The sequence below is a fragment of the Eurosta solidaginis genome, chromosome 2, assembly GCF_040869045.1.
Source record: "Eurosta solidaginis isolate ZX-2024a chromosome 2, ASM4086904v1, whole genome shotgun sequence".
NCBI lineage: Eukaryota > Metazoa > Arthropoda > Insecta > Diptera > Tephritidae > Eurosta > Eurosta solidaginis.
Genome location: NC_090320.1, coordinates 233,463,641 through 233,489,144, shown reverse-complemented (window position 1 = coordinate 233,489,144; position 25,504 = coordinate 233,463,641). Strand labels below are relative to the sequence as shown.

Here is a 25,504-nt window from a genome sequence, read left to right as displayed (position 1 = left end):
CGAGATAGATATAGACTTCCATATATCAAAATCATCAGTATCGAAAAAAAATTTGATTGAGCCATGTCCGTCCGTCCGTCCGTTAACACGATAACTTGAGTAAATTTTGAGGTATCTTGATGAAATTTGGTATGTAGGTTCCTGGGCACTCATCTCAGATCGCTATTTAAAATGAACGATATCGGAATATAACCACGCCCACTTTTCCGATATCGAAAAATCGAAAAAGTGCGATAATTCATTACCAAAGATGGATAAAGCGATGAAACTTGGTAGGTGAGTTGAACTTATGATGCAGAATAGAAAATTTGTAAAATTTTGGGCAATGGGCGTGGCACCGCCCACTTCTAAAAGAAGGTAATTTATAAGTTTTGCAAGCTGTAATTGGCAGTCGTTGAAGATTCATGACGAAATTTGGCAAGAACGTTACTGCTATTTTTTATGTATGCTTAATAAAAATTAGCAAAATCAGAGAACGACCGCGCCCACTTTAAAAAAAAATTTTTTTAAGTCAAATTTAAAAAAAAAAGTTAATATGTCAACATTCAACTCCAGTAACGATATGGTGCAACATACAAAAATAAAAGAAATTTTCAAAATGGGCGTGGCTCCGCCCTTTTTCATTTAATTTGTCTAGGATAATTTTAATGCCATAAGTCGAACAAAAATTTACCAATCCTTGTGAAATTTGGTAGGGGCTTAGATTCTATGACGATAAGGGTTTTCTGTGAAAAAGGGCGAAATCGGTTGAAGCCACGCCCAGTTTTTATACACAGTCGACCGTCTGTCCTTCCGCTCGGCCGTTAACACGATAACTTGAGCAAAAATCGATATATCTTTACTAAACTCAGTTCACGTAATTATCTGCTCACTTTGTATTGGTATAAAAAATGGCCGAAATCCGACTATGACCACGCCCACTTTTTCGATATCGAAAATTACGAAAAATGAAAAAAAATGCCATAATTCTATACCAAATACGAAAAAAGGGATGAAAGATGGTAACTGGATTGGTTTATTGACTCAAAATATAACTTTAAAAAAAACTTTGTAAAATGGGTGTGACACCCTACCATACTAAGTAAAATAAAATGAAAAAGTTCTGCAGGGCGAGATCAAAAGCCCTTGGAATCTTGGCAGAAATAATGTTCGTGGTATTACATATATAAATAAATTAGAGGTACCCGACAGATGATGGTCTGGGTCACCCTGGTCCACATTTTGGTCGATATCTCGAAAACGCCTTCACCTATACAACTACCACCACTCCCTTTTAAAACCCTCATTAATACCTTTAATTTGATACCCATATCGTACAAACACATTATAGAGTCACCCCTGGTCCACCTTTATGGCGATATCTCGAAAAGGCGTCCCACCTATAGAACTAAGGTCCACGCCCTTTTAAAATACTCGTTAACACCTTTCATTTGATACCCATATCGTACAAACAAATTCTAGAGTCACCCCTGGTCCACCTTTGTGGCGATATCTCGAAAAGGCGGCCACCTATAGAACTAAGGCCCACTCCCTTTTAAAATACTCTTTAACACCTTTCATTTGATACCCATATTGTACAGACGCATTCTAGAGTCACCCCTGGTCCACCTTTATGGCGATATCTCGAAAAGGCGTCCACCCATAGAACTAAGGCCCGCTCCCTTTTAAAATACTCATTAACACCTTTCGTTTGATACCCATATTGTACAAACGCATTCAAGAGTCACCCCTGGTCCACCTTTATGGCGATATCTCGAAAAGGCATCCACCTAAAGAACTAAGGCCCATTCCCTTTTAAAATACTTATTAACACCTTTCATTTGATACCCATATCATACAAACAAATTCTAGAGTCACCCCTGGTCCACCTTTATGGCGATATCTCGAAAAGGCGTCCACCTATAGAACTAAGACCCACGTCATTTTAAAATACTCATTAACACCTTTCATTTGATACCCATATCATACAAACAAATTCTAGAGTCAGCCCTGGTCCACCTTGATGGCGATATCCCTAAATGGCGTCCACCTATAGAACCATGGCCCTCTTAAAATACTCTTTAATACCATTCATTTGATACACATGTCATACAAACACATTCCAGGGTTCCCTTGGTTCATTTTCCTACATGGTGATTTTCCCTTACTTTGTCTCCATAGCTCTCAACTGAGTACGTAATGTTCAGTTACACCCGAACTTAGCCTTCCTTACTTGTTTATATATATAACATTTTGAAAAACACAAAACACCTGCTTATTTAGTTTATATTACACCTAGAATATTGAAATTTGACGCGTGGACTGATATTGAGACTCTTGATAAAAGTATGAAAAATATTTTTTAAATGGGCGTGGCACCGCCCACTTGTGATAAAATCAATTTTACGAAATATTATTAATCATAAATCAAAAATCGTTAAACCTATCGTAACAAAATTCGGCAGAGAAGTTGCCTTTACTATAAAGAATGCTTTGAAGAAAAATTAACGAAATCGGTTAAGGACCACGCCAACTTTTATATAAAAGGTTTTTAAAAGGGTCGTGGACGAATAAAATAAGCTATATCTTTGCAAAAAAAAAGCTTTGTACCAATAGAATTTTACTTTCTAAATTGAATTATAACATTAAATTGGAAATCACTAAAATTTTTGAAAATGGGTGTGGCACCGCCCCTTTTATGACTAAGCAATTTTATATTATTCGGGAGCCATAACTCGAAGAAAAAATAACGGATTGTAATAAAATTGGGTACACAAAATTTCCCTATAGTAGAAAATATTTCTAGTAAAAATGGACGGGATCGGCTAAATACCATGGCAAGTTAGATATAAAACAAGTTTAAAAGGGTCGTAGGCTAGAATAATAAGCTATAACTTAGCAAAAAATAATTTTGAATCAATGATATTTCACTTATCAAGTTTTATTGTAAGAGGAAATGGGGACACATTTTTCTTTTAAACGTGCGGTGCCACGTGTTATGTAGAAAAGTAATTTATCTGAAATGAGATCTACAATTGAAGCTCACCCTGAGTATATAATGTTCGGTTACACCCGAACTTAGACACCTTTACTTTTTACACTCAGCTTAGCAGAGCTGACAGAGAATATTTGTCGTCTTTCAGTGAGTTTTACAGCTCCGGCTCACGCTCACTTCTCACGGGAATGCACTGGATCATTGAGAGACTTGAAAACCAGATGTCGTGAAATTTTCGCACACGTGAAATGTGATAGGCAGATGTCGCTGCTGTTTTTCATTTAACTCATACGGCGAAAGGCTAAGCAGCGACATCTATTTTTGAAAAAGTAGTTTTATTAAAGGCCGCGTTGCCAACCTAAAAGGAAGTAATTAACAAATTATCTGGCTCACAAATTGAACCAGACTTCTATCTGGATTTATCTGGCTCAAATCCTTGTTGTTGCATTTACATGCAAAATTATTTATCTGGCTCAGGATTTTGTCACCGGATGATAGCTATTAACTTTGTTCGCATAACGGTTATCCGTAACGGCATAAACTAATCGAGTCTATACTTCTATATATCAAAATGAAAAAAGAAATTCATTTAGACATGTCCATCCGTCCGTCCGTAAACACTATAACTTGAGTAAATTTTGAGGTATCTGGATAAAATTTGGTATGTAGGTTCCTGGACACCCATCTCAGATCGCTATTTAAAATGAACGAAATCGGACCATAACCACGCCCACTTTTTCGATATTGAAAATTTCGAAAAACCGAAAAAGTGCGATAATTCATTACCAAAGACGGCTAAAGCGATGAAACTTGGTAGGTGGGTTGACCTTATGACACAGAATAGAAAATTAATAAAATTTTGGACAATAGGCGTGGTACCGCCCACTTTTAAAAGAAGGTAATTTCAAAGTTTTGCAAGCTGTAATTTGGCAAATTTAGTTGGCAAAATTAGAAAAATCGGATTACGAACACGCCCACAAAACTAAAAGAAAATTTCAAAATGGGCGTGGCTCCGCCCTTTTACATTTAATTCGTCTAGAAAACTTTTAATGCCATAAATCGAACAAAAATTTACCTATCCTTTTGAAATTTAGTAGGGGCATAGATTTTATGACGTTAACTGTTTTCTGTGAAAATGGGCGAAATCGGTTGAAGCCACGCCCAGTTTATATACACAGTCGTCCGTCTGTCCTTCCGCTCGGCCGTTAACACGATAACTTGAGCAAAAATCGACATATCTTTACTAAACTTAGTTCACGTACTTATCTGAACTCACTTTAACTTGGTATGGAAAATGGCCGAAATCCGACTATGACCACGCCCACTTTTTCCATATAGAAAATTACGAAAAATGAAAAAAATGCCATAATTCTATAACAAATATAAAAAAAGAGATGAAACATGGTAATTGGATTGGTTTATTGACGCAAAATATAACTTTAGAAAAAACTTTGTAAAATGGGTGTGACACCTACCATAATAAGTAGAAGAAAATGACAAAAGTTCTGCAGGGCGAAATCAAACGCCCTTGGAATCTTGGCAGGAATACTGTTCCTGGTATTACATATATAAATAAATTAGCGGTAACCGACAGATGATGTTCTGGGTCACCCTGGCCCACATTTTTATCTCGAAAACACCTTCACATATACAACTAAGGGCCACTCCCTTTTAAAACCCTCATTAATACCTTTAATTTGATACCCATATCGCACAAACACATTCTAGAGTCACCCCTGGTCCACCCTTATGGCGATGTCTCAAAAAGGCGTCCACCTATAGAACTAAGGCCCACTACGTTTTAAATAATCATTAACACCTTTCATTTGATACCCATATCGTACAAACACATTCTAGAGTCACCCTTGGTCCACCTTTATGGCGATATCTCGAAAAGTCGTCCACCTATATAACTAAGGCCCACTCCCTTTTAAAATACTCATTAACACCTTTCATTTGATACCCATATCGTACAAACGATTCTAGAGTCAACCCTGATCCACCTTTATGGCTATATCCCTAAATGGCGTCCACCTATAGAACTATGGCCCACTACATTTTAAAATACTCTTTAATACCTTCCTTTTGAAACCCATGTCATACAAACACATTTCAGGGTTACCCTAGGTTAATTTTGCTAAATGGTGATTTCCCTTATTTTGTCTCCAAAGCTCTCAGCTGAGTATGTAATGCTCGGTTACACCCAAACTTAGCCTTCCTTACTTGTTTTGTTTGTTCTTGCTGCAAGTACTCAATCTTCAAATACTTAAAGATAGGAGACCTGTCCATTACCTTAGTTATAGATAGATAGATAATTAGTTGAGGATCGCACTGCGACCATTGGTCTATTGTGCCCTCAGCTGCTTCACAGCACCTCATCCAAGCCGACATCTCTGATGAACCCTAACAGTTCACCTGGCTTAAGGGATGCAGAGCCCATAAACTTAGCCCATGTCTTGAGATTGCGACACACTCCAGGAGGATATGGTCTGCCGTCTCCACTGATCGATCACAAAATCGGAATGCGTTGTTCGATATTATACCTAGCTTTTGCATGTGACTGTTCAGTCTACAGTGTCCTGTAAGAATAGCTGTTAGGCCTATTAATGCCCTATATCGAGTTGTGCTGTAACCCCCTAACCGTAACTTAGATTGTCTCAGGCATATTGCGCCATTTAGAACCAATAGGGGTTGCCCCTCGGCAGTGATTTGGCACGCACTCCGAGGGTATTACTGCCATGAAAAACTTCATTCGGAGTTGGCGTAAAACATGTAGGTCCCGTCCCGCCAATTTGTTGGAAAAATTAAAAGGAGTACGACGCAAAATGGGAAGAGAAGCTCCGCTATAAATCTCTTCGGAAATCCATATACCACCCTGAAATCCCAGGATTATGTTTACTGAAGTCCTGGAATTTCGATATTTATTCGGGATATTATAGAGTAAATTGAAAACACTTTAATTTATTTTGTTGTTGTTGTAGCGATAGGACACTCCCCGAAGGCCTTGGAGAGTGTTATCGATGTTGATGGTACTTCGCCGTATGCAAATCCGGTACGTTCCGGTACCAAGCCCGGCCATCGCGGAACCGATTTCTTATGACCACATGCGACATTCTAGTTCATAACGCCTTCCCACCGCCTAGATCCATGAGGATTAAGGTTCGCCAGAGCCTCGGATGTTAATGAAACAATATTCGCCACGGATAGGTGAGGTTGACAATTGGGTTGGTGAATCTATATATTGCTCTGGCAACCCCTTGAGAGGGTTGCGCTACAAAATCCCTTGAATCCATCAGGTAATTTTCTTAAATCGAATAAGCTGCAAAACTGCATACTCGAAAAAATTCTTAGAAAAAATGTTCAAACATTTTTATGAAAATTCGCAAAATTTACAAGCAATAACAAATCGTCACCCGATGACATATTAACGTCCGCACGCTACGAATTTTCAATACAGATGGCGGTTGATGCTTTCTGCTTGTGTGGTGGCCGGTCAAGCGACAATAACCCGATACGCACACAACCACCCGTTGCTATGGTTACCAGCAGAATTTTTTGTGCCGTTGCCAACCAGCATCAGCCACCACTGTATATAATGCACAATTACTCGATACTGACTAAAAAGTATCGAGTAAGCGAAAATCGTTGATACTTTCTATTCTGTACTATTATCGTTCCATCGATGACCACTACAAATTCTGAATTCGCAAGCTATTTCTTGTGCTGAGGAACATTTTGATATCAGTTTCAACAACAACCAAATCACTGGTTTAAGAACACCGTTGGAATATAGCCGATGCCTTTGAATTTCTAGTGATCTTTGCCACCGTACCTAGTACCCATTAAAAAAGTAAATTATAATTATCTAAACACCGAAGTAATGACGCTGCCGGAATTCTTTGGTTGTACCTTTATTGCATTCGGAACACCATTTGCGATGTTTATTTTCACTATCGCTAATGATTCAATACGCATAATAATACTCATCGCCGCAGCATTCTTTTGGCTACTGTCACTATTAATATCATCACTTCTATGGTTTGCTGTTGTACCATTGCGTGAATATTTGTGGTTTGGTGTAACATTTTCAGTGTTATTTCAAGAAGGATTTCGCTATATTGTCTATCGTATTTTGAGATACACTGAACATGGTCTTCAGCTGGTAACTGACAATCCACGTATAATTGAAAATAAACATATTTTGGCTTATGTATCCGGCCTTGGATTTGGTGTAATGTCTGGAATGTTTGCTTTAGTCAATTTGCTTGCAGATATAGTTAGTATTGTTTTTCTTTCGTTGTTTATATCCATAATTACACACAAATGTGTTTATTTATTTACAGGCTGGACCGGCAACAATGGGACTTACAGGCGGTTCGGAGGTTTTCATGTTAATTTCATCAGCGCAAGCATTGGCTATGATACTTTTGCATACCTTCTGGAGTGTTATATTTTTCAATGCTTTTGATACAAAAAATTACTTTCACATAGTTTATGTTGTATGCACTCATCTATTCGTTTCGCTTATAACATTACTCTATGTACAAGAGCAGTATACTGCCATACTGTTGCCTACATATATTTTAACCTTGGTTACAGCCGCTATGGCATTTAAAGCTGCTGGTGGAAGTAAAACCTCACTGACGCACTTCATCAAATGCCAATGAGACAAGGATGAAATTGCTAAATGGTCTTACAACCCACACTAATACTAATGTATTAAATAATTACGATCGGCATTGACTAAATAGGTGTAATCTATTTACTTATAGTATAGACTAGGAAATTAGTTGTAATAAATAAGAACCATAATATGAGATTTATTTAAACTTTATTTTTTTAATAAAGACATACAATGGAACATAGATATTGAATTTTACAATCGTTCACAGAGTTGGATCGCCAAAAATTTTTCCATGAACATATATTATAAAAGGATCTTAAAACTTGGGTTTGTATATACTCAAACGAACAAATATGTTTACTCGTTTGTGGTCACCTCCCGCCCCCACCCCCTCCTATTTTTTGTGGTTACTCCTTTTTTATGTGATGAACCATTGACAGTTTCCGGAAACGTGATATCCCATATCTTATGGAAAATACTGTGCTTTACGAACTGTAATGCCATAATCTGCAAGTGCAGGTGCTAAATCTTCCATAGTCAGTGTGTACTTGCGATCTTTTGCTGATTTCTGACCCTTCAAGATCGAAGAGAAAAAATACAATTAAGTTAAATACAAGAAATTGTGTTAATTGTGTTGTTGTTGTTGTAGCGATAAGGTTGCTCCCCAAAGGCTATGGAAGTGTTATTGATGTGATGGTCCTTTGCCGGATACAGATCCGGTACGCTCCGGTAACAAAACACCATTAAGGTGGTAGCCCGACCATCTCTGGAACGATTTATATGGCCACATTAAACCTTCAGGCCATCCCTCCCTCCCCACCCACCAAGTTCCCTGAGGAGCTTGGGGTCGCCAGAGCCTCGTCTGTTAGTGAAACAGGATTCGCCGCGGATAGGTGAGGTTGACAAGTGGGTTTGGAGAAGCTGTATTTTGCGCTGGCAACCTGAAGGGTTGCGCTACACAGCCCCTTGAATCTGGTAGTTTAGTCGCATCTTACGACAGGCACGCCTACTGAGGGTATATTCTGACCCCCTAAACCGCTGGGGGAAGTGTGTGTTAATTGTACTTACCGATGTATGTGTGCCCACTGTAATATTTTGGCTATTGCATCGAATTTTGCATTGCTGTAATGCATCGTTGGCTACATCTGAAATGAATTTTTGCGTGGCCACCGATATAAGACGCACGATACGTGGATCATTTGATTCGAAACCAGCAGAATTTAAAAAGTATGTGGTAACTGCATCGGGCACTGTTGGCACATAATCTTCCAGCTGTAGCATAAAATCGCTTAATTGTTGTATAGCTGCTCGTTCTTCCGGCATAGATGAACTGATGGAATTTGAGTTGGTAGAATTTGGACGAAATATTCCAAAATTTGACCCTACCATTCTTCAATATTCAATTCAATTCCAATTCCAGATATCCACAACAAGTAAATTTTACCAAAAATAAATGTTAAGCGATTAACAGTTTTCAGCAATAGCTATCATCCGGTGGCAAAATTCTGAGCCAGATAAATAATTTTGCATGTAAATGCAACAACAACGATTTGAGCCAGATAAATCCAGATAGAAGTCTGGTTCAATTTGTGAGCCAGATAATTTGTTAATTACTTCTATTTAGGTTGGCAACGCGGCCTTTAATATACCTACTTTTTCAAAAATAGATGTCGCTGCTTGGCCTTTCGCCGTATGAGTTAAACGAAAAACAGCGGGACACCTGCCTATCACATTTCACGTGTGCGAAAATTTCACGACATCTGCTTCTCAAGTCTCTCAATGATCCAGAGCATTCCCGTGAGAATTGAGCGTGACTCGGAGCTGTAAAACTCACTGAAGGACGGCAAATGTCGTTTAATTTCTCGATAACAAAAATCGATATGACAGCAAAAAGCATATGTTTAAATCGGAGATGAAAGTTTGTCGAAGAAGCAACAGATATCTTAAGGGCAAATTAAGGCCAAATAAAACTTCCTTAAGGCCAAATGAAACTCCTTAACCCTAACGCCATAGTCGTAACCATACTCATATCCATATCCATCTCCAATATGATCGATTAATATATATACCAACAATCGATCACATTGAAATGGTTAGGGATATGGGTATGGCTACGACTATGGCGTTAGGGTTAAGAAAGTTTAATTTGGCTTTAATGGTGCCTTAACCTAAAAATCGGGAAAATTTCATAAAAATGAAGAAAACGAAAAAAATTACAAACATATTCCACAAAAAATAAGTCTCTTCATAACGTATCCAAAACAATGAATAAAATCTACAAAAAGTTATTAAATTCACTAACTCAGATATTGGCGAGAAACCAAAACCAATTGGTTGGCTATGGTATGGTTATAGCGTTAGCGTTATGGTATGGCACCATTAATCGATTACATTGATTTCCATAAGGTAGGTTCGAACAGCTGTTTTATCTGGTTATGGTTTTATGGTTATAAGTCACCATTAAGCCGCAGTCATTGGTGTCGTTTGTCTTATCGCTGTAGTCGTATCCTTAACGTAACGTGCGGCACCAATAATCGATTGCATTGATTCCCATAAGGTTGGTCGAATCAGCTGTTATAAGGTTACCGATACCTATAAAGCACCAATGTCTGCAGCTTTAATTGGCCCTTTAGACCACGGTTATACTGTTTTCACACAGAAACTTAATGATGTCATTTCACCTTCTAATGAATCGTAAATTTTTTGCTTTCACACAGAAATAACTGCTCGATTAGTATGAAGGATGAAATTTCAAGCGAATTAAATGACAATGCTATATGACAGACAATCATGGCGAAACGATAGGTGGCAGAATGGTGACATACCTACAAACATAAAAAAAATTCCATGTACTTGTAAATTCGATGGACAAATGTCAAAAACGTACTGCGCCGGTAGTTGATGTATCAAATCAAATAAAAAAGGTTATAATCAGCTGTTCGATGCGGCCACCTTGTATCGTTCCGCCATGCAGACAATGACATTTACTTTGACAAATGGCATTTTTAAGCACTGACCGCACCAAAAACTAAGAAGTGGAACGCTGCCAACAGAGTTGCATTGTGCTTTTGACTTCATTAGGCATTCGATTAGCTACTAATGAAATAATTATAGATTCGAATTTTGTAGGGAAGATTGAGCTCAATAAGCGTCTTAATGTAGAAAACTGCCTTTATTATTCAATAAGCCGTCTGTGTGAAAACAGTATTACATATGCTCTAATCCACTATTCAATCTATGCGTTCACATGTGTATACACATCCGCAGGAATAACATCATTAGCTGTAAAATTTTCACGTTTCTATTTTTATATTAAAAAAAAACGGCATCTCTGAAATTTGTTCATAATTACCGATTATCCATGGCTCAATTATATGATTGGCTCATCTCATCCGATGATTTTATTTTTTTCATTTCCCTGGCATAGGGATTTTATTTGGCTATGAAATTTATTAAGAACAAAATAGACGGTAAATTGCCTGCGTACATAAAGAGTGACATAAGATATGTAAAAGATATGCATTCTGTAAATACTCGAAGCAAAAACTTTTTCAACCTACCTATTATAAAACTAATAAATTGTATATTCATTGTAAAACACTACCAATTTAGTACTGTTTAGGCAGGCTTCCATAGCATCAATACAAATGTATATGTACATCCTAAGTATTCTGATATGAAGCGCCTTCCAAGCACTCTCACCTTCAAGCTCTCGTGAACATAAAATAAAAGTCGCCGAAGCACATACTGCAACGCATCACTCGCTCATATTAGAGCATCACCGTTCGGATGCTGCCATCGCGCTTTACGAACATACGTGAAAGTCGCCGAAGCAAATACTGCAATGCATCACTCGATCATATCAGTGCATCGCCGTTCGGATGTAGCCTTCCTGCTCATGCGTAAATGACCTTCATACCAGAGATAACTGGCACCAAAATAATGTTAGCATGATTCGGATAAATTAATTAAGCTGTAATAAAAAAATAAATATAGACAATGGCAAACGGAAAATGTAACCAACACGCTGAAAATTATTTACTGCCGTGCTGGTCAACTTTTAATTAAAAAATAGTTTCACATCACTTTAAATTCTTTTAAGCTACTGAATAGATTTTATCGCGGGCTTGGCGACTAAATCAAAAAAAACCGTAACGGATATTTATCAAAAAAGGTTCGAAAAGGTTCGAAAAAGGTTCGGTGTTAGCAACAGGCCAAATACATAAAATTGGATCTCTATCATAAAGTTAAAGTGAAAGTGAAAGTTAAAGTTAAAGATAAAGTTAAGGTTAAAGTTAAAGATAAAGTTAAAGTTAAGGTTAAAGTTAAAGTGAAAGTTAAAGTTAAGGTTAAAATTAAAGTTAAAGTGAAAATTAATGTTAAAGTTACCTGCAGAGGATATCAAGTCTCAAACGTATGTTTCCTATTTCAGTTACCATAAACCTACCTATAATTTCAATTATAAATATTCCTGAATAACCTATGTATGTACATATCTTGTAAGGTAATAATAAAATTTTTTTAACCAGTATTAACTTCTCATTTATTCAATAAAAGTAAAAAATTGAATTAATAACAAAGACAAAACTTGAATTAATATCAAAGAAAACAAAATGTTGCATAAATATTATAATTGCATAAGTTGATAATATGCAATAGCTTTACCGCGGCGGTCCCCGAGTGCCACACGCCCTTTTTTTTAGTAAATGCATCTAATTTAGCGCATTATTTTCCCACAACCCACAAGAATTGCAAGGTTTTATGTTTTCTCTCCATTCCATTCGCCCAAAACCACCACACATATTTTGACAATCTGAACAAAGGTATGTCATTGCTGTAGAAACATTTATATGGGAAATCTGGTTATATAACTTACGTTTAGGGGTTATGTACGAATGATCCAGAGCATTCCCGTGAGAATTGAGCTTGAGCCGGAGCTGTAAAACTCATTGAAACACGGCAATAGAATAAATAGAATATGTGTAGAGGGTGAAACAAAAACACATATTTCAGTTACATCTGAGTATAATGCGTATTGAAATTTAGTAGTACACATTTCATGCGCAGCAATTTCAGAGGTGTTTTTAAAGTTTGACGCTTAGCATCCATATAAAGTTGAAGCGTATAGACGTTTACGTGTAAAAAAAAACACGGCTAATAACGATTAGGAGTTAAGTACGTAAGCGTGTAAACATGTGGATTAACATTTTTGGAATTGTTGTGGATGAGTGCACTATCGAGTCATATAAAAATCGATACCAATCTATCATCACAATTACTTTATGAACGACAAAAACAATGGTAAATCCAGCAACTTTGTAAACTTACGTAGTTCACCAAGCGCATTCAAACAAATTGTCTTAAAAATGGTAATCGGCAACGAAGAAAACAACTCACCTTCACCAGCATCGCCCCCAGCTGAACAAGAAGAATTAGAACCACCATTAACACCACCACCACCAAGTGAGGAGTTGACCGAATTACTTGAACAGCTTGAGGACTATATACCAACTGTACCAGATGCTGTAACTTCACAGTTCTTGCATCGAGCTGGTTTTGAAACCATTGACCCTCGCATTGTACGCATAATTTCGGTTGCAGCACAAAAATTCATTTCCGATATTGCCAATGATGCTTTACAACATTGCAAAACACGGACAAGCAGTCAACATTCTGGTGGTCACGGTTCAAACAAGGTAAAATCCAATAGCAACAGTGTATACATATATTTACAGGTTTGTATAAACACGATTTAAAATTGTTCGCAAAATTTCCGTTTTTTACGGGCGGCATATATACGGTGAAAATTAGTACGCGCTCTATAGTATTTAGTGGAGATTTCTGATGAAGAATATTTTGACTCTAAGTTATAGGGGAAGGATCGAGACTAAGTTAGCAGTTAACAGAAACCTTCATAAATCAAGGTTTCATCTTCTACATCATGATACATTACTTGATCAGCTGTGCGTCTGTATTTCCAGTTCATCTAGCTCAATTTCCATCTGTTGCTCGTATATACCGCCGAACAGTGCCGATTCCTTATACTTTTCTCATCTAGATAACATCATCAATCTATGGGAAAGCCATACTGATGCTCGTTTTTGTATACTTGTAGATTTCAATCTGCCTAATATTGTTTGGACAGACTTTCAAAGTAATGGTATTCTAACACCTACTAATGTAACGCGATCTTATGAAATCAACCTTATAGATAATATCTTAAGTTGCTATTTGATTCAAATCAATAATTTATTTAATACCCGTTCGAAGTTGGTTGATCTTGTGTTTGTCAATGAGAATTTAATATTTGATCTCTCTGAGAGTACTTTTCCTGTGTATCCATCCGATAGACATCACTTACCGCTTATCATTCAATTAAAAAATTTTGCTGCTATCCCTACGTCGATTCCATTGGTTAACGCCTCTTTTAACTTTCGATTTACTGATTTCAGTGAGTTGAACAATGTTTTACTATCACTCAATTGGGCAAATATATTTCTTTCTAATGACGTCAGTGAGTGTTATGATATTCTCTTATCGAAGTTGTCTGAGATATTTCACAGTACAGTACCTCGTTTTTTGCCTAGGTTGCATAAATTACCTTGGTATAATAAAACTCTAAAGAGGTTGAAAAACAAGCGTAACAAAAGCAATAAATTGTATAAGGGAAATATGTATAACATTTCTCTTAGGGAACAGTATTTTAATAGTGTGCGGTAATTTAATGTTCTCGACAAATTTCTTTATAATCGCTATATGCGTAGGATTGAAAATGAGCTTAAAGAAAATCCAAAAGCCTTTTGGAACTTTATTCGCTCCAAACGTGGTTCAACGAATATTCCTATTTGCATGACCTTAAATGGGGTAAGCTCCCAGTCTCTAACTGAAACAGTTGAGCTATTTGCGGAATTTTTTAAATCTAACTTTGACGACGCCAATGTAGATCTGGCTGGCTCTCAATCGCGCTCGGGACTTCGTGATCTGATAGATTTTGGCTCCCTCATTATCTCCGATGATGATGTTCGCAATTCTATGGTCTCCCTTAAACCCTCGCTTCGTTGTGACACTGATGGCTTTTGCGCCTTTGTTCTGAAGTACTGTAGTTTAACTTTGTGTGCCCCCTTTTGCCATATCTTCAATTTATCTCTGTCCTCTGGCACTTTCGTTGATAGATGGAAAATGGGCTCAATATCCTATTTTCAAATCCGGGACAAAAATGACATCTCTAACTGTAGGCCTATTGCCAAACTCACAGTATGCTCGAAGCTTTTTGAAAAAATCATAAAGGAGAAGTTATCTTTTGTCATTAAAAGGGTGGGGTGGTTGACCCCTGCCAACATGGGTGTCGTTTTCTGATTTCTGCATTTAAGGACGGTTGCCAGGTGGATACCATATATACTGATTTCTCAAAGGCTTTAGATAAAGTTTCACACCAAATCTTATTATCTAAACTTGAGTGTATAGGATTTCATTCTGTCTTCTTATCTTAGTTAAAATCGTATCTGTCGAACCGGTCTCTGTAAGTCCCAACCTTTTTATGCAACGTCCAGAGTTCCTCAGGGTAGCATTCTCGGGCTTCTGTTGTTTGTGCTTTTTATAAATGATATTGGTTCCAGCTTTAAATCGTCCTCTTTCCTTCTAAATGCAGATGATCTTAAGTTATTTCATAGAATTAATGGCCCCTCGGATTCCCTACTCCTACAAAATTACCTAAATAATCTTATCGAATGGTGTAAGGCCAATAATCTCTTTCTTAATGTTAATAAATGTTTTCATATGTCTTCTTCTAAATCATCTAACATACATTCTACCCTCTATGATATCTCAGGTGCTCGACTGACTTCTGTCAATGAATTTATTGACTTAGTCGTTGTTTTTGATACCACGTTTTCTTTCGTCAATCACATCTCTTATATGCTCCCCAAGGCTTACAGAAACCTTGCCTTTCTTCGTAGATATGCAATAGACTTTAGGGATCCCTATACCAGGAAGGCTCTTTACACCTTTCTTGTTCGTGCAAAACTTGAATATGCCTCAGTTGTATGGAATCCTATCTATAACAGCTATGCTGCCAGAATTGAAAGGGTTCAAAGAAAATTTATTCGTTTTTGTTTAAGTTCAATCAGCTTTGATGACCCAATTCCATCCAAATATTCGCGTTGCTTACTCATAAATCTCCAACCTCTCGAATCCAGAAGGGTAGTACATCTGCTAATGTTCGTCTATGATCTCATCGCTGGCTCTCTGGATTGCTCGGCTCTCTTAGCGAAGGTCTCATTTGATTTACCTAATAGGAGTCCGTACATTTTTACCATTTTATTTGCGTGCTTGTAGGGCTAATTATTGTAGTTTTGACCCAATTTTTCGCGCGCTTACTGAATTTAACGGACTCTCGAGGAGGTTTTCTTTTATTGATTTCTCTTTGTCGAGAAATATTTTCAAGTGAACTCAACAATATCTATTTGTATTTTTTTTTATTTGTTTGCTTATGCTATTCATATTTTCACATTTTTGTGTAGTTTTAAATTCTTTATTTAATTTTTTTATTAATTTTGTTTCTAGTCTGTAGGATTATTTCTGATCATAGACTAAATAAATTAAATTATACACCTTTCGGAAGCCTTCATATCCAGAGCCGATTCAATCAACGTATAAATACGTTGCAACTATTTGTATGTGGTTCCATACATGGACAGACCCGTACATACTAATATTACAATAAATAAACAAATCTATCAATTATTACTTTACGTGTTCGTAGGTTGGAACTAGCCCATTTTTTTTTGTAATATCTGTGAAGTTAATGTGTTTTCTTCTTTTTAGGACAAGAAACCGAACAAGGACCGTCGATACACTTTAGCTATTGAAGATTTACAACCAGCTTTAGCTGACCATGGAATAACTATGCGTAAGCCGCAGTACTTTGTATAAATTAAATGATTAATTTGCATACATATTTAGTATTCTAAATGTAATTCACAGTTTTTACTGAAATACATATAATTCCAATTGCAGACAATAGAACTATGATACAATAGACAAGCTTGTATTTTTATTTACCACTACTAACATCGGTTGACTGGAAGATCGATCAACTCGTGTGGGGATTGACCAGATCATTTATATGATCTTCCATAAAATATTTTTCGAAAATTCAGCAGTATTTGTATAGAATGTTCATTTACGAGTTACCTTTATAACATACAGATACTCCCCTGGTATGCGTCTTTCCAAAAACTTGATTGCCATAAATCCCAACGTATACAACTCACTTATAAGCTTATCCGGTTTATTTTCACGCAATGCTAGTAAATATAGAACCCCTTTGGTTGACAAAATTCCATCCAAACGTATAAGTAATTCATCAATAACCCTTCGTCCATATTTCCCACCTGCCCACGAATATACCAGATTACTAGACACTTGCGACTCAGCAAATGATTGATTTTTCATCTCGTCATCTGTGGTTACCACGTAAGGTGGATTAAATACAAGTAAATCAATACATTTTTCACGTACACAATCTAACAAATTACAATTTATGGTATCCACATGAGTACCATTGCGTTTAGCTGTTCTTAATGTAGTCCTACATGCGTGAGCGTTAATATCGCTGGCCATACAAAATGTTTCAGTTAGTTGTTTGGCAAGTGCCGTTACAATAACACCGCTACCAGAACCAATTTCCAAACAAATTAGTGGTTTTATTTTTCTAATATAAGGTATGTCAGCTTCCAGAGCATCTAGCAGTAAGAAAGTATCCTCCGCTGGTTCATAAACTTGCTCATAATCGTCGACAGTTAAGTGATCTGTGTAAGGTGTTTCCATTATTGAGCTTTCTATAATATATTTGTGCTTATAGCTGAATCTAACAATGCTTGTCTGCGCCGTTGTTCCTTTTCTATCAGTTTGTATAATCCACTTAAACGCTCTTGACTTGTACTGAGGATATTTGTTATGACTGTGACTTTATGCTTTACGTTTATCAGCTCTTTAATTTTACTAGAAAACTCAGGAATATTATGTTGAGCTTTTTCTATTTCTACTAATTGTAATGATAATGTGTCCAGTTGCTTCCTTAATTCTATTTGGGAGGCACGAGTTGCTTGTATCTGCTCATCCAACTTCTCCACTGAAGGCTTAAATAAATTCACAATACCTTCTGCTAAAATATCACGGGAGGGATTAGTGCAAAAATTTTCAGTATTCTCATCTAAAGATGTCACAGTGCTGTCTGAGTCCTTATCCATATCTATCTATATTTAAGAAAATATTCCTGACAGAATTTGTTTTACCAAATTTTTACTGATTCCCATAGATTTTCATTTCGATTGAAAATTTTCGATATGTAAACAATGCTATCGATGCAATGGCTCCTAATGTCGGTGGCTACCCTGCAAAATTTGTTGGATTACGTGTTCCATTTTCTTAGTGTTGGAGTACTCTAACAATACTCCTTTGCCATTGTACAGGTTTACAAGTATGATATGTATGAGAGGGAAACAATTTCTTTCCCTCTCTAACACACGGCAGTTTGACACTTCGGTCAGTGTCAAACTAGCGTGGAACCCAGTGGAACCTGCGTGGAACATGAGTTTTGACACTGAACGAAGTGTCAAAATTACCGGGGTTGTTTCGTCGAAAGCGACACAGGGAAGCAAAAAAGGGATCGGAATATCAGATATGGGTTGCTGTGATGGTAAATTTCTTTTAACGAATTTAATAGGAAATTTTAAGTGCACCCATGTGGGTCCTTCAGAAAATTATAAAAAAAGTCTTCAATTGGGGTATCTGAGGACGCGTAGTTATTTCAGTATTAAGAATACAAACACGGGAGTTAAGTTTTTCTACCCGTTCAAAAGTTCTCCGCGAAAAACAGTTTGAAACCGAGGTCGACTGCAATAACCCGTCCAAAAAAGCGGGAAGGAAAATGAATAGACGCGTTTTGTCCTGTTGTCAATAGTCCGAAGAGAAAAAGTATTCGAATTAGTGGAAGCGAGGCAAAAACGCGTCTATTAATACCTCCCCCGACGGTTTTGGTCGTGTTTTAGCAATCGTCCCCGTAAAAAAGTATCACAATTTGTTAATTAAAATTGTCCAAAATATATGGTTATTAAAGAGAGATGTAATTAAGTGCTCGTTTGAAAGTAAATAAGTATATTTCTTTCTAATATAAGAAAAAAAAATTTTAAGCAGTTTTCGATAGCAGCTACTAAACTTTGTTTGGTCCTAAGAAGTACAACAGTGCCAAATAGCATCCACAAAAAAAACGAACAAGAACAAGCATTTTATCAGGTGAGCGTGGCTGTGTATGTGCGTGCTGCTACATATCCTACTTGTAGACCTGTACAATGCTCCTTTGCAATGCGTTTGCGGCCACCATCAACCGATCATTGCTCGTTTTTTAACGAGAGTGATCACGACACGATGACGATTGAACAGAGTTGCCAAAAGTAAAATATTGCATGCAAATACCCTTCAAAAAACGAGAGTACTCTATAAATAATGTAAGGAATACTCCTTTGGGAGTATAGGACTGCTCCAAATCTAATCTGTATTCATAGAAAATTAGCAATTAGCATTGCGATGTCCTAGGAGAGGAGTAGGTGATCCCACTCTCGCTTTGTTTGTGAGTATCCATAGAGTACATTCCAAAGTACTTTCACTGTAGTACTCCATGGAACACCCACAGAGGATCATATGCCAAAGTACTAAAGAGGAATTGTGTTGTCGGAAAGAATTATCGAAGTGAATTTAATTTTTTTTATACTACGAATATTCTTATGTTATTTAACATTTGCGTGAATAAAGAAACTAATATTTCTCTATACTATAGTATGTATACATAAAACCAGTGCGCTGTTGCATTTTATCAGAGTTGCCAAAGTAAAATTTTATTATCAGTTATTTGTATGCAATATTTTACTTTTTGCAACTCTGTTCGATCGTCATCATGTTGTGATCACGGTCGTTAAAAAACGAGCAATGATCGGCTGATGGTGGTCCGCAAACGCATTGCAAAGGAGTATTGTTGGAGTATTCCAACATGAGGAAAATGGAACACGTAATCCAACAATTTTTGCAGGGTAACTAATAATAAAATTTTACTTTGGCAGCTGTGATAAAATGCAACAGCGCACTGGTTTTATGTATACATACTAAAGTATGTATAGAGAAATATTAGTTTCTTTATTCACGCAAATGCTAAATAACATAAGAATATTCGTAGTATAAAATATAAAAGTTGTATTGCCCCTCTTCATTTACTTTCATTTTAAATTAAATTCACTTCGATAATTCTTTCCGACACAATTCCTCTTTAGTACTTTGGCATATGCTCCTCTGTGGGTGCTCCATGGAGTACTACAGTGAAAGTACTTTGGAAAGTACTCTCACGTATGTACTCTATGAAATACTCACAAACAAAGCGATAGTGGGATCACCTACTCCTCTCCTAGGACAACGCAATGTTAATTGGAGCACATTTTTTGTATGAATACAGATTAGATTTGGAGCAGTCCTATACTCCCAAAAGTGTATTCCTTATAATAATAAAGGCAATTTTCTACATTAAGACGCTTATTGAGCTCAATCTTTCCTACAAAATTCGAATCTATTATTATTTCATTAGTAGCTAATCGAATGCCTAATGAAGTCAAAAGCACAATGCAACTCTGTTGGCAGCTTTCCGCTTACGTTTCCGCTTCTTAGTTTATGGTGTGTTCAGTGCTTAAAAATTTCATTTGTCGAAGCAAATGTCATTGTCTGCATCATAGTGTACCTATACCAAGTGTGTTCACTAAGCGATAAACGTCAAAACTACAAACAGCCTCGCTCACCTGATGGAAATCTCAGGTCTAGAGTCGCATTTTTGGTCTCAACGACAACATTTTTGACTACCAATCGTATCGACTTTTTCAATTTTTCAATCATTCGGAGCATTCGGTAATGGTATCCATTTTGAATTCGCTGTCATTCCGAATCCAGCGAGTGCCTGTCAGAATGCTTGACAGATAAGTCAACACACTTGTACTTGTACACTATGGTCTGCATGGTGGAACGATACAAGGTGGCCGCATCGAACAGCTGATTATAACCTTTTTTATTTGATTTGATATATCAACTACCGGCGCAGTACGATTTTGACATTTGTCCATCGAATTTACAAGTACATGGAATTTGTTTGTTTGTAGGTATGTCACCATGCTCCCACCTTGTATCGTTCCGCCATGATTTTTTCATCCTTCATACTAATCGAGCAGTTACTTCTGTGTGAAAGCAAAAAATTTACGATTTCATTAGCAGGTGAAATGAGATCATTAAGTTTCTGTGTGAAAACAATATTACATTATTTATAGAGTACTCGCGTTTTCTGAAGGGTATTAAAAACCTTAAGGCTTATTCATATATATCTAGAACTGGATGAGAGATATAATAGCCGTGTTTTTTAACACGCGCGTATACGTTTCGTTTGCGCGTGTTAAAAAACGCCTATCTTCGCTTAGATAATGCTTAGGAGACCCATCTAGCGGCTGTGGTAAAACAACTAGCTACAGCAACAGGGTGTACCGAAAAGCGGAGACGCAACGCTCTGATGGCCATAGGGTATAACATATAGCTGAATCAGTTGCGATGAATTGTGGACACACATATAATACATAGAATTAGTGTACAGGGTGAAACAAAGACACATATTTCAGTTACATCTGAGTATAATGCGTATTGAAATTTAGTAGGACAAAATTTATGCGCAGCAATTTCAGAGGTGTATTTATAGTTTGTCTCTTAGCAGTCAATATAAAGTTTAAGCGTAAACGGATATACGCGTGTTAAAAAACACGGCTAATAAAGCTGGAAGCATATGAGGCGTAGCATTGTAGGCGCGTATTATATGTTGCATACGAAATCTGTACGCTTTGATGTCAGACACATGTATTTGAATGAATGAAGACACGAGCGGAATGAGAGCCATTGTGAATGATAACTAAGTGTGATATCTTCTGCATAGACGTCAAAATTCCAAAGTGATTGGATCACCTTATTTGTAATTGACTATCGCTGTCTCATTCTGTATCTCTTACTATCACCCGCTGAAGATAGGCGCCGCCATATTGAACAACCTCTCAAAACGCTATAAAGTTGCCATATTGAACATACTGTCAGGCAGTTGACAGATAATATATCACACTTAAGCCCCCGTTACTGATACTTAGCATAGACTTGACTTGACTTGGCGTAAACTTGGCAACTTAGCCGCGATTATACTCCACTTGGCGCATACAATCTGGCATCATAATCAGCGGTGAAATTTATTTTTAAGTAAATGTCAATTTGTATGACAAAATGACAAAATGAAATCGAAACATACAAATGGCATCTCAACATGTAAACGTCACTTAGAACTTACATAGAAAATCAAAATTCAATAAACTTCTAAGTCAAGTTAAGTGTTGCTAAGTTTTGAGTAATCAGTAACATGCAATGTTCATTTAACAGAACTGTAAGTGACAGTTCTCAAGCCAAGTTAAGTCTATGCTAAGTATCAGTAATGGGCCCTTTAGTCATCATTCACAATGATGAGAGCGCCAGAGCATGAAAGTTTTATACCTTGTTTACATATAACGATATTATCTTTGTTTTCTTACTTAAAGGGCCAGTTAGTGGTGACATAACCATAACCAGATAAAACAGCTGATCGAACCAACCTTATGGAAATCAATGTTTTCGATTAATGGCTCCCTACCATAAGCTAACGCCGTAACCATATCATAGCTAAAGGGCGAATTAATGGTGACATAACCATAAAGCCATAACCAAATAAATCAGCTGATCGAACCTACCTTATGGAAAGGAATGTAATCGATTAATGGTGCCATACCACAACGCTAACCCCATAGCCAACCAATTGGTTTTTGGTTCCTAGCCATATCCATAACCTAAAAATATTTGAGTTGGTGAATTTAATAACTTTTTGTAGATTTTCTTCATTGTTTTGGATACGTTATGACTAAGAGACTTAGTTTTTGTGGAATATGTTTGTAATTTTTTGCGTTTTCTTAATTTTTATGAAATTTTCACGATTTTTAGGTTAAGGCACCATTAATCGATCACATTGAGATGATTATGGATATGGGTATGGTTACGACTATGGCGTTAGGGTTAAGGAAGTTTAATTTGGCTTTAACCAATTGGTTTTTGGTTTTTCGCTCTATCCATAACCTAAAACTTGGAGCTGGAGAATTTATTAATTTTTTGTAGATTTTATTTATTGTTTCGGATACGTTTTGACTAAGAGACTTATTTTTTGTAGAATATGTTTGTAATTTTTTGCGTTTCCTTAATTTTTATGAAATTTTCACGATTTGTAGGTTAAGGCACCAATAACTGCTTCCAATTTGATAGGTACCGCTTTTGACGATACCGGTACAATTTGCGACATGAACAATAAACGGCCTAGATAGTCTTAAGGGCCAATTAATGGTGACTTATCCATAACCAAATAAAACAGCTGATCGAACCAACCTTATGGAAATCAATGTAATCGATTAATGGTGCCATACCATAACGCTAAAGCCATAACCATATCATAGTCAACCAATTGGTTTTTGGTTTTTCGCCATATCCATAACCTAAAAATTGGGGTTGAAGAATTTATAAATTTTTCGCAGATTTTATTTATTGTTTTGGATACGTTTTGACTAAGGGACATATTTTTTGTGGCTCATGTTTTTAATTTTTTGCGTAAGGCACAAATAACTGCTGCCAATTTGATATGGATAAATAAAAATATGATTATGACTATGGCGTTATGACTATGTTAACTTTAACTCGGCTTTATTTCGCTTACAATTAGAGATTACACTCTAGAGGTGATATATTTTCTATGAAAACAAATCGACATCTCTAAAAATAAGTAGTAATTACCGAATATCGAAGGGAAAAACTTGTATGGGAATTTTTTTAAATCTAATTTATTTATTACTACAGCTGTTTAGGCTTAAACTGAAACTATTAAATACATTCCATTATTACTATACTTTAGTTTTATTGGATATGCTGTCAGAATGCCATGTGATTCCGATCAGCAAATCTTTACTAGCGTGACAAACGGACGAGTCTGGGAGCCACTCTTTTAAGGGAGGTTGAAAAGGACGCGTTTCCAATCCTCCAGTGCTCCCTGCATAAGGCAACAAAATTTGGAACATATATGATATAATTAGCGATAAGGATCAAATGCGAATATGAAGAGGTATACGGTAAACATCGTCTAAAATTGTGATATGGATTTTGTGGCTTTTTGGTGAATTTTGCGATCCCAATAAAAAAAAAATCACCTTTAATCAGGTTTGGATAATTTTTTTGAGCCACTTAAGCGAAGACAGATAAATCAGGTACCGTAACCAACTGTTGTGAAGAGGGAATGCATTTAAAGGGCTAATTAAACTTCCTTAACCCTAACGCCATAGCCGTAACCATACCCATATCCATAACCATCTCCAATGTGATCGATTAAAAGTGCCTTAACCTAAAAATCGTGAAAATCTAAAACCAATTGGTTGCCTATGATATGGTTATGGCGTTAGCGTTATGGTATGGCTCCAATAATCGATTACATTGATTTCCATAAAGTCACGAATCACACACAGAAGATTGCGCATTTTCGAGTTAAATTGCTTCGTTCTGCGCACCTACGTCACACTTGACTGCTTGTGCCAATGAAAGAAAGAAAAAACAAGAGCTAAAGAAAAATTACGTAAAAATTGATGTGTATATCCTGCAGTTTCTGACTATTAGGAAACGCAACTAAAACACGGATATCGATATACCAAAATTCAGCTACTTACAGGGTGTTATAATGGAAGTGAAACAACAAAGCCAAATTAATTTAAATTAAACTAGTTGTTTACATTAAACAAAAGAATTTAAAATTTAATTTAAACTTAAAATTTGGCAAGGGATGACATCGTTCCAATTTACATCAATTATCCATGACAATTAATGTGACTTTCATTCTTGTTTCATTCAATCGATTTTCAAAGGTGAAATCAAATCGACCAAAATCGAAAAGCAGAACTTCGATTTTAAACCACTCTGTTGCGTTGCCCTCAAATCTTTGGGAAACCATTCATAGGAGAAAAATGTAAGTAAATTTGGTAGATAAACTTATGAATTATTATTATAAATAGAATATATCCAGGGGACGCCACAAAAACGGCACTCAAGAAGCTATTATGGTACATTTCATGCAGAAGCATAGCGTTCTTGCAACTGGCAACTTGACCAACAGAGAACAAAGGAATGCGTTGTGGATAGAACTTGCTAACAAACTAAATACTCATGGACCACCGAAAAAGCCAGCTAAACGCTGGAAAAAAGTAAGAAGCTTATAGTACACATTTGTGATGAAAATACATGTTTTCCTGTCCTAGGTTTGGTTTGACTGGCGCACTTCAGTAAAAAGGAAAATACTCTATGATAGAAATGATGCTAACGCAGCAGAACTTGAAAATATGCCATATAAAAAGACGCTGTCAGCTGCAGAACATGATGTAGCGCTTATATGCGGATTTTATGATACACTTGCTATTGACAATGCTGATAACTACAATGCAGAATTGCAAGATGAGGATTTGAGTACGCAGTTTTCTGAAAGTAGTCGGGGTGCAGTTAATGTAATCAAGAATGGGCTAAAACTTGCAAATGAAAACGAAAATCCGTTAGTAGTAACTGCTACAGAAAAGAAAAATGACTTTAGTAATTCGCACAAGTTTGAATCTAATATAAATGTGTGCTCTTTTGCACAAGACGCAGAAATCGCCACTGCAAGTAGAGTAAAAATTGAAGTAGAAGAGGACAAGGAACTAAATTTATTAATAAAAAAACGTAAATTGAACGCAGCAGACGCC

General features: G+C 36.6%; 6 protein-coding genes across 6 annotated transcripts in view; 3 read left to right on the top strand and 3 right to left on the bottom strand.

The window, feature by feature from the left end:
* The first annotated feature begins 6,632 nt into the window (after positions 1-6,632).
* Positions 6,633-7,839, top strand: aph-1 (gamma-secretase subunit Aph-1). The gene is made up of 2 exons (XM_067769919.1): positions 6,633-7,250; positions 7,318-7,839. Exons 1-2 carry the CDS (start codon positions 6,855-6,857, stop codon positions 7,639-7,641), a joined length of 720 nt encoding a protein of 239 aa, XP_067626020.1. The 5' UTR covers positions 6,633-6,854; the 3' UTR covers positions 7,642-7,839.
* On the bottom strand, positions 7,789-9,230 carry Taf10b (TBP-associated factor 10b). The gene is made up of 2 exons (XM_067769920.1): positions 8,667-9,230; positions 7,789-8,172 (listed from the first exon to the last, which is right to left on the bottom strand). The coding sequence occupies exons 1-2, from the start codon at positions 8,985-8,987 to the stop codon at positions 8,065-8,067; spliced, it is 429 nt and encodes a 142-aa protein (XP_067626021.1). The 5' UTR covers positions 8,988-9,230; the 3' UTR covers positions 7,789-8,064.
* A 3,614-nt stretch (positions 9,231-12,844) lies between these two features.
* On the top strand, positions 12,845-16,640 carry Taf10 (TBP-associated factor 10). The gene is made up of 2 exons (XM_067767263.1): positions 12,845-13,294; positions 16,422-16,640. Exons 1-2 carry the CDS (start codon positions 12,881-12,883, stop codon positions 16,527-16,529), a joined length of 522 nt encoding a protein of 173 aa, XP_067623364.1. The 5' UTR covers positions 12,845-12,880; the 3' UTR covers positions 16,530-16,640.
* HemK2 (HemK methyltransferase 2) lies at positions 16,056-17,426 on the bottom strand. Its single transcript, XM_067767262.1, has one exon. It carries the CDS (start codon positions 17,424-17,426, stop codon positions 16,776-16,778), a length of 651 nt encoding a protein of 216 aa, XP_067623363.1. The 3' UTR covers positions 16,056-16,775.
* An 11-nt stretch (positions 17,427-17,437) lies between these two features.
* Positions 17,438-18,057, bottom strand: Snapin (SNAP associated protein). Its single transcript, XM_067767264.1, has one exon. The coding sequence runs from the start codon at positions 17,846-17,848 to the stop codon at positions 17,438-17,440; it is 411 nt and encodes a 136-aa protein (XP_067623365.1). The 5' UTR covers positions 17,849-18,057.
* Positions 18,058-24,345: 6,288 nt separating this feature from the next.
* LOC137242655 (uncharacterized) overlaps positions 24,346-25,504 on the top strand; it is a 2,079-nt gene continuing 920 nt past the window's right edge. Inside the window, exons 1-3 of the mRNA XM_067769918.1 lie at positions 24,346-24,738; positions 24,796-24,973; positions 25,028-25,504. The exon at positions 25,028-25,504 is cut by the window's right edge and continues 1 nt beyond it. Coding sequence (XP_067626019.1) covers positions 24,587-24,738; positions 24,796-24,973; positions 25,028-25,504 — 807 coding nt within the window. The 5' untranslated portion in view covers positions 24,346-24,586. The remainder of the gene's footprint in view (positions 24,739-24,795; positions 24,974-25,027) is intronic.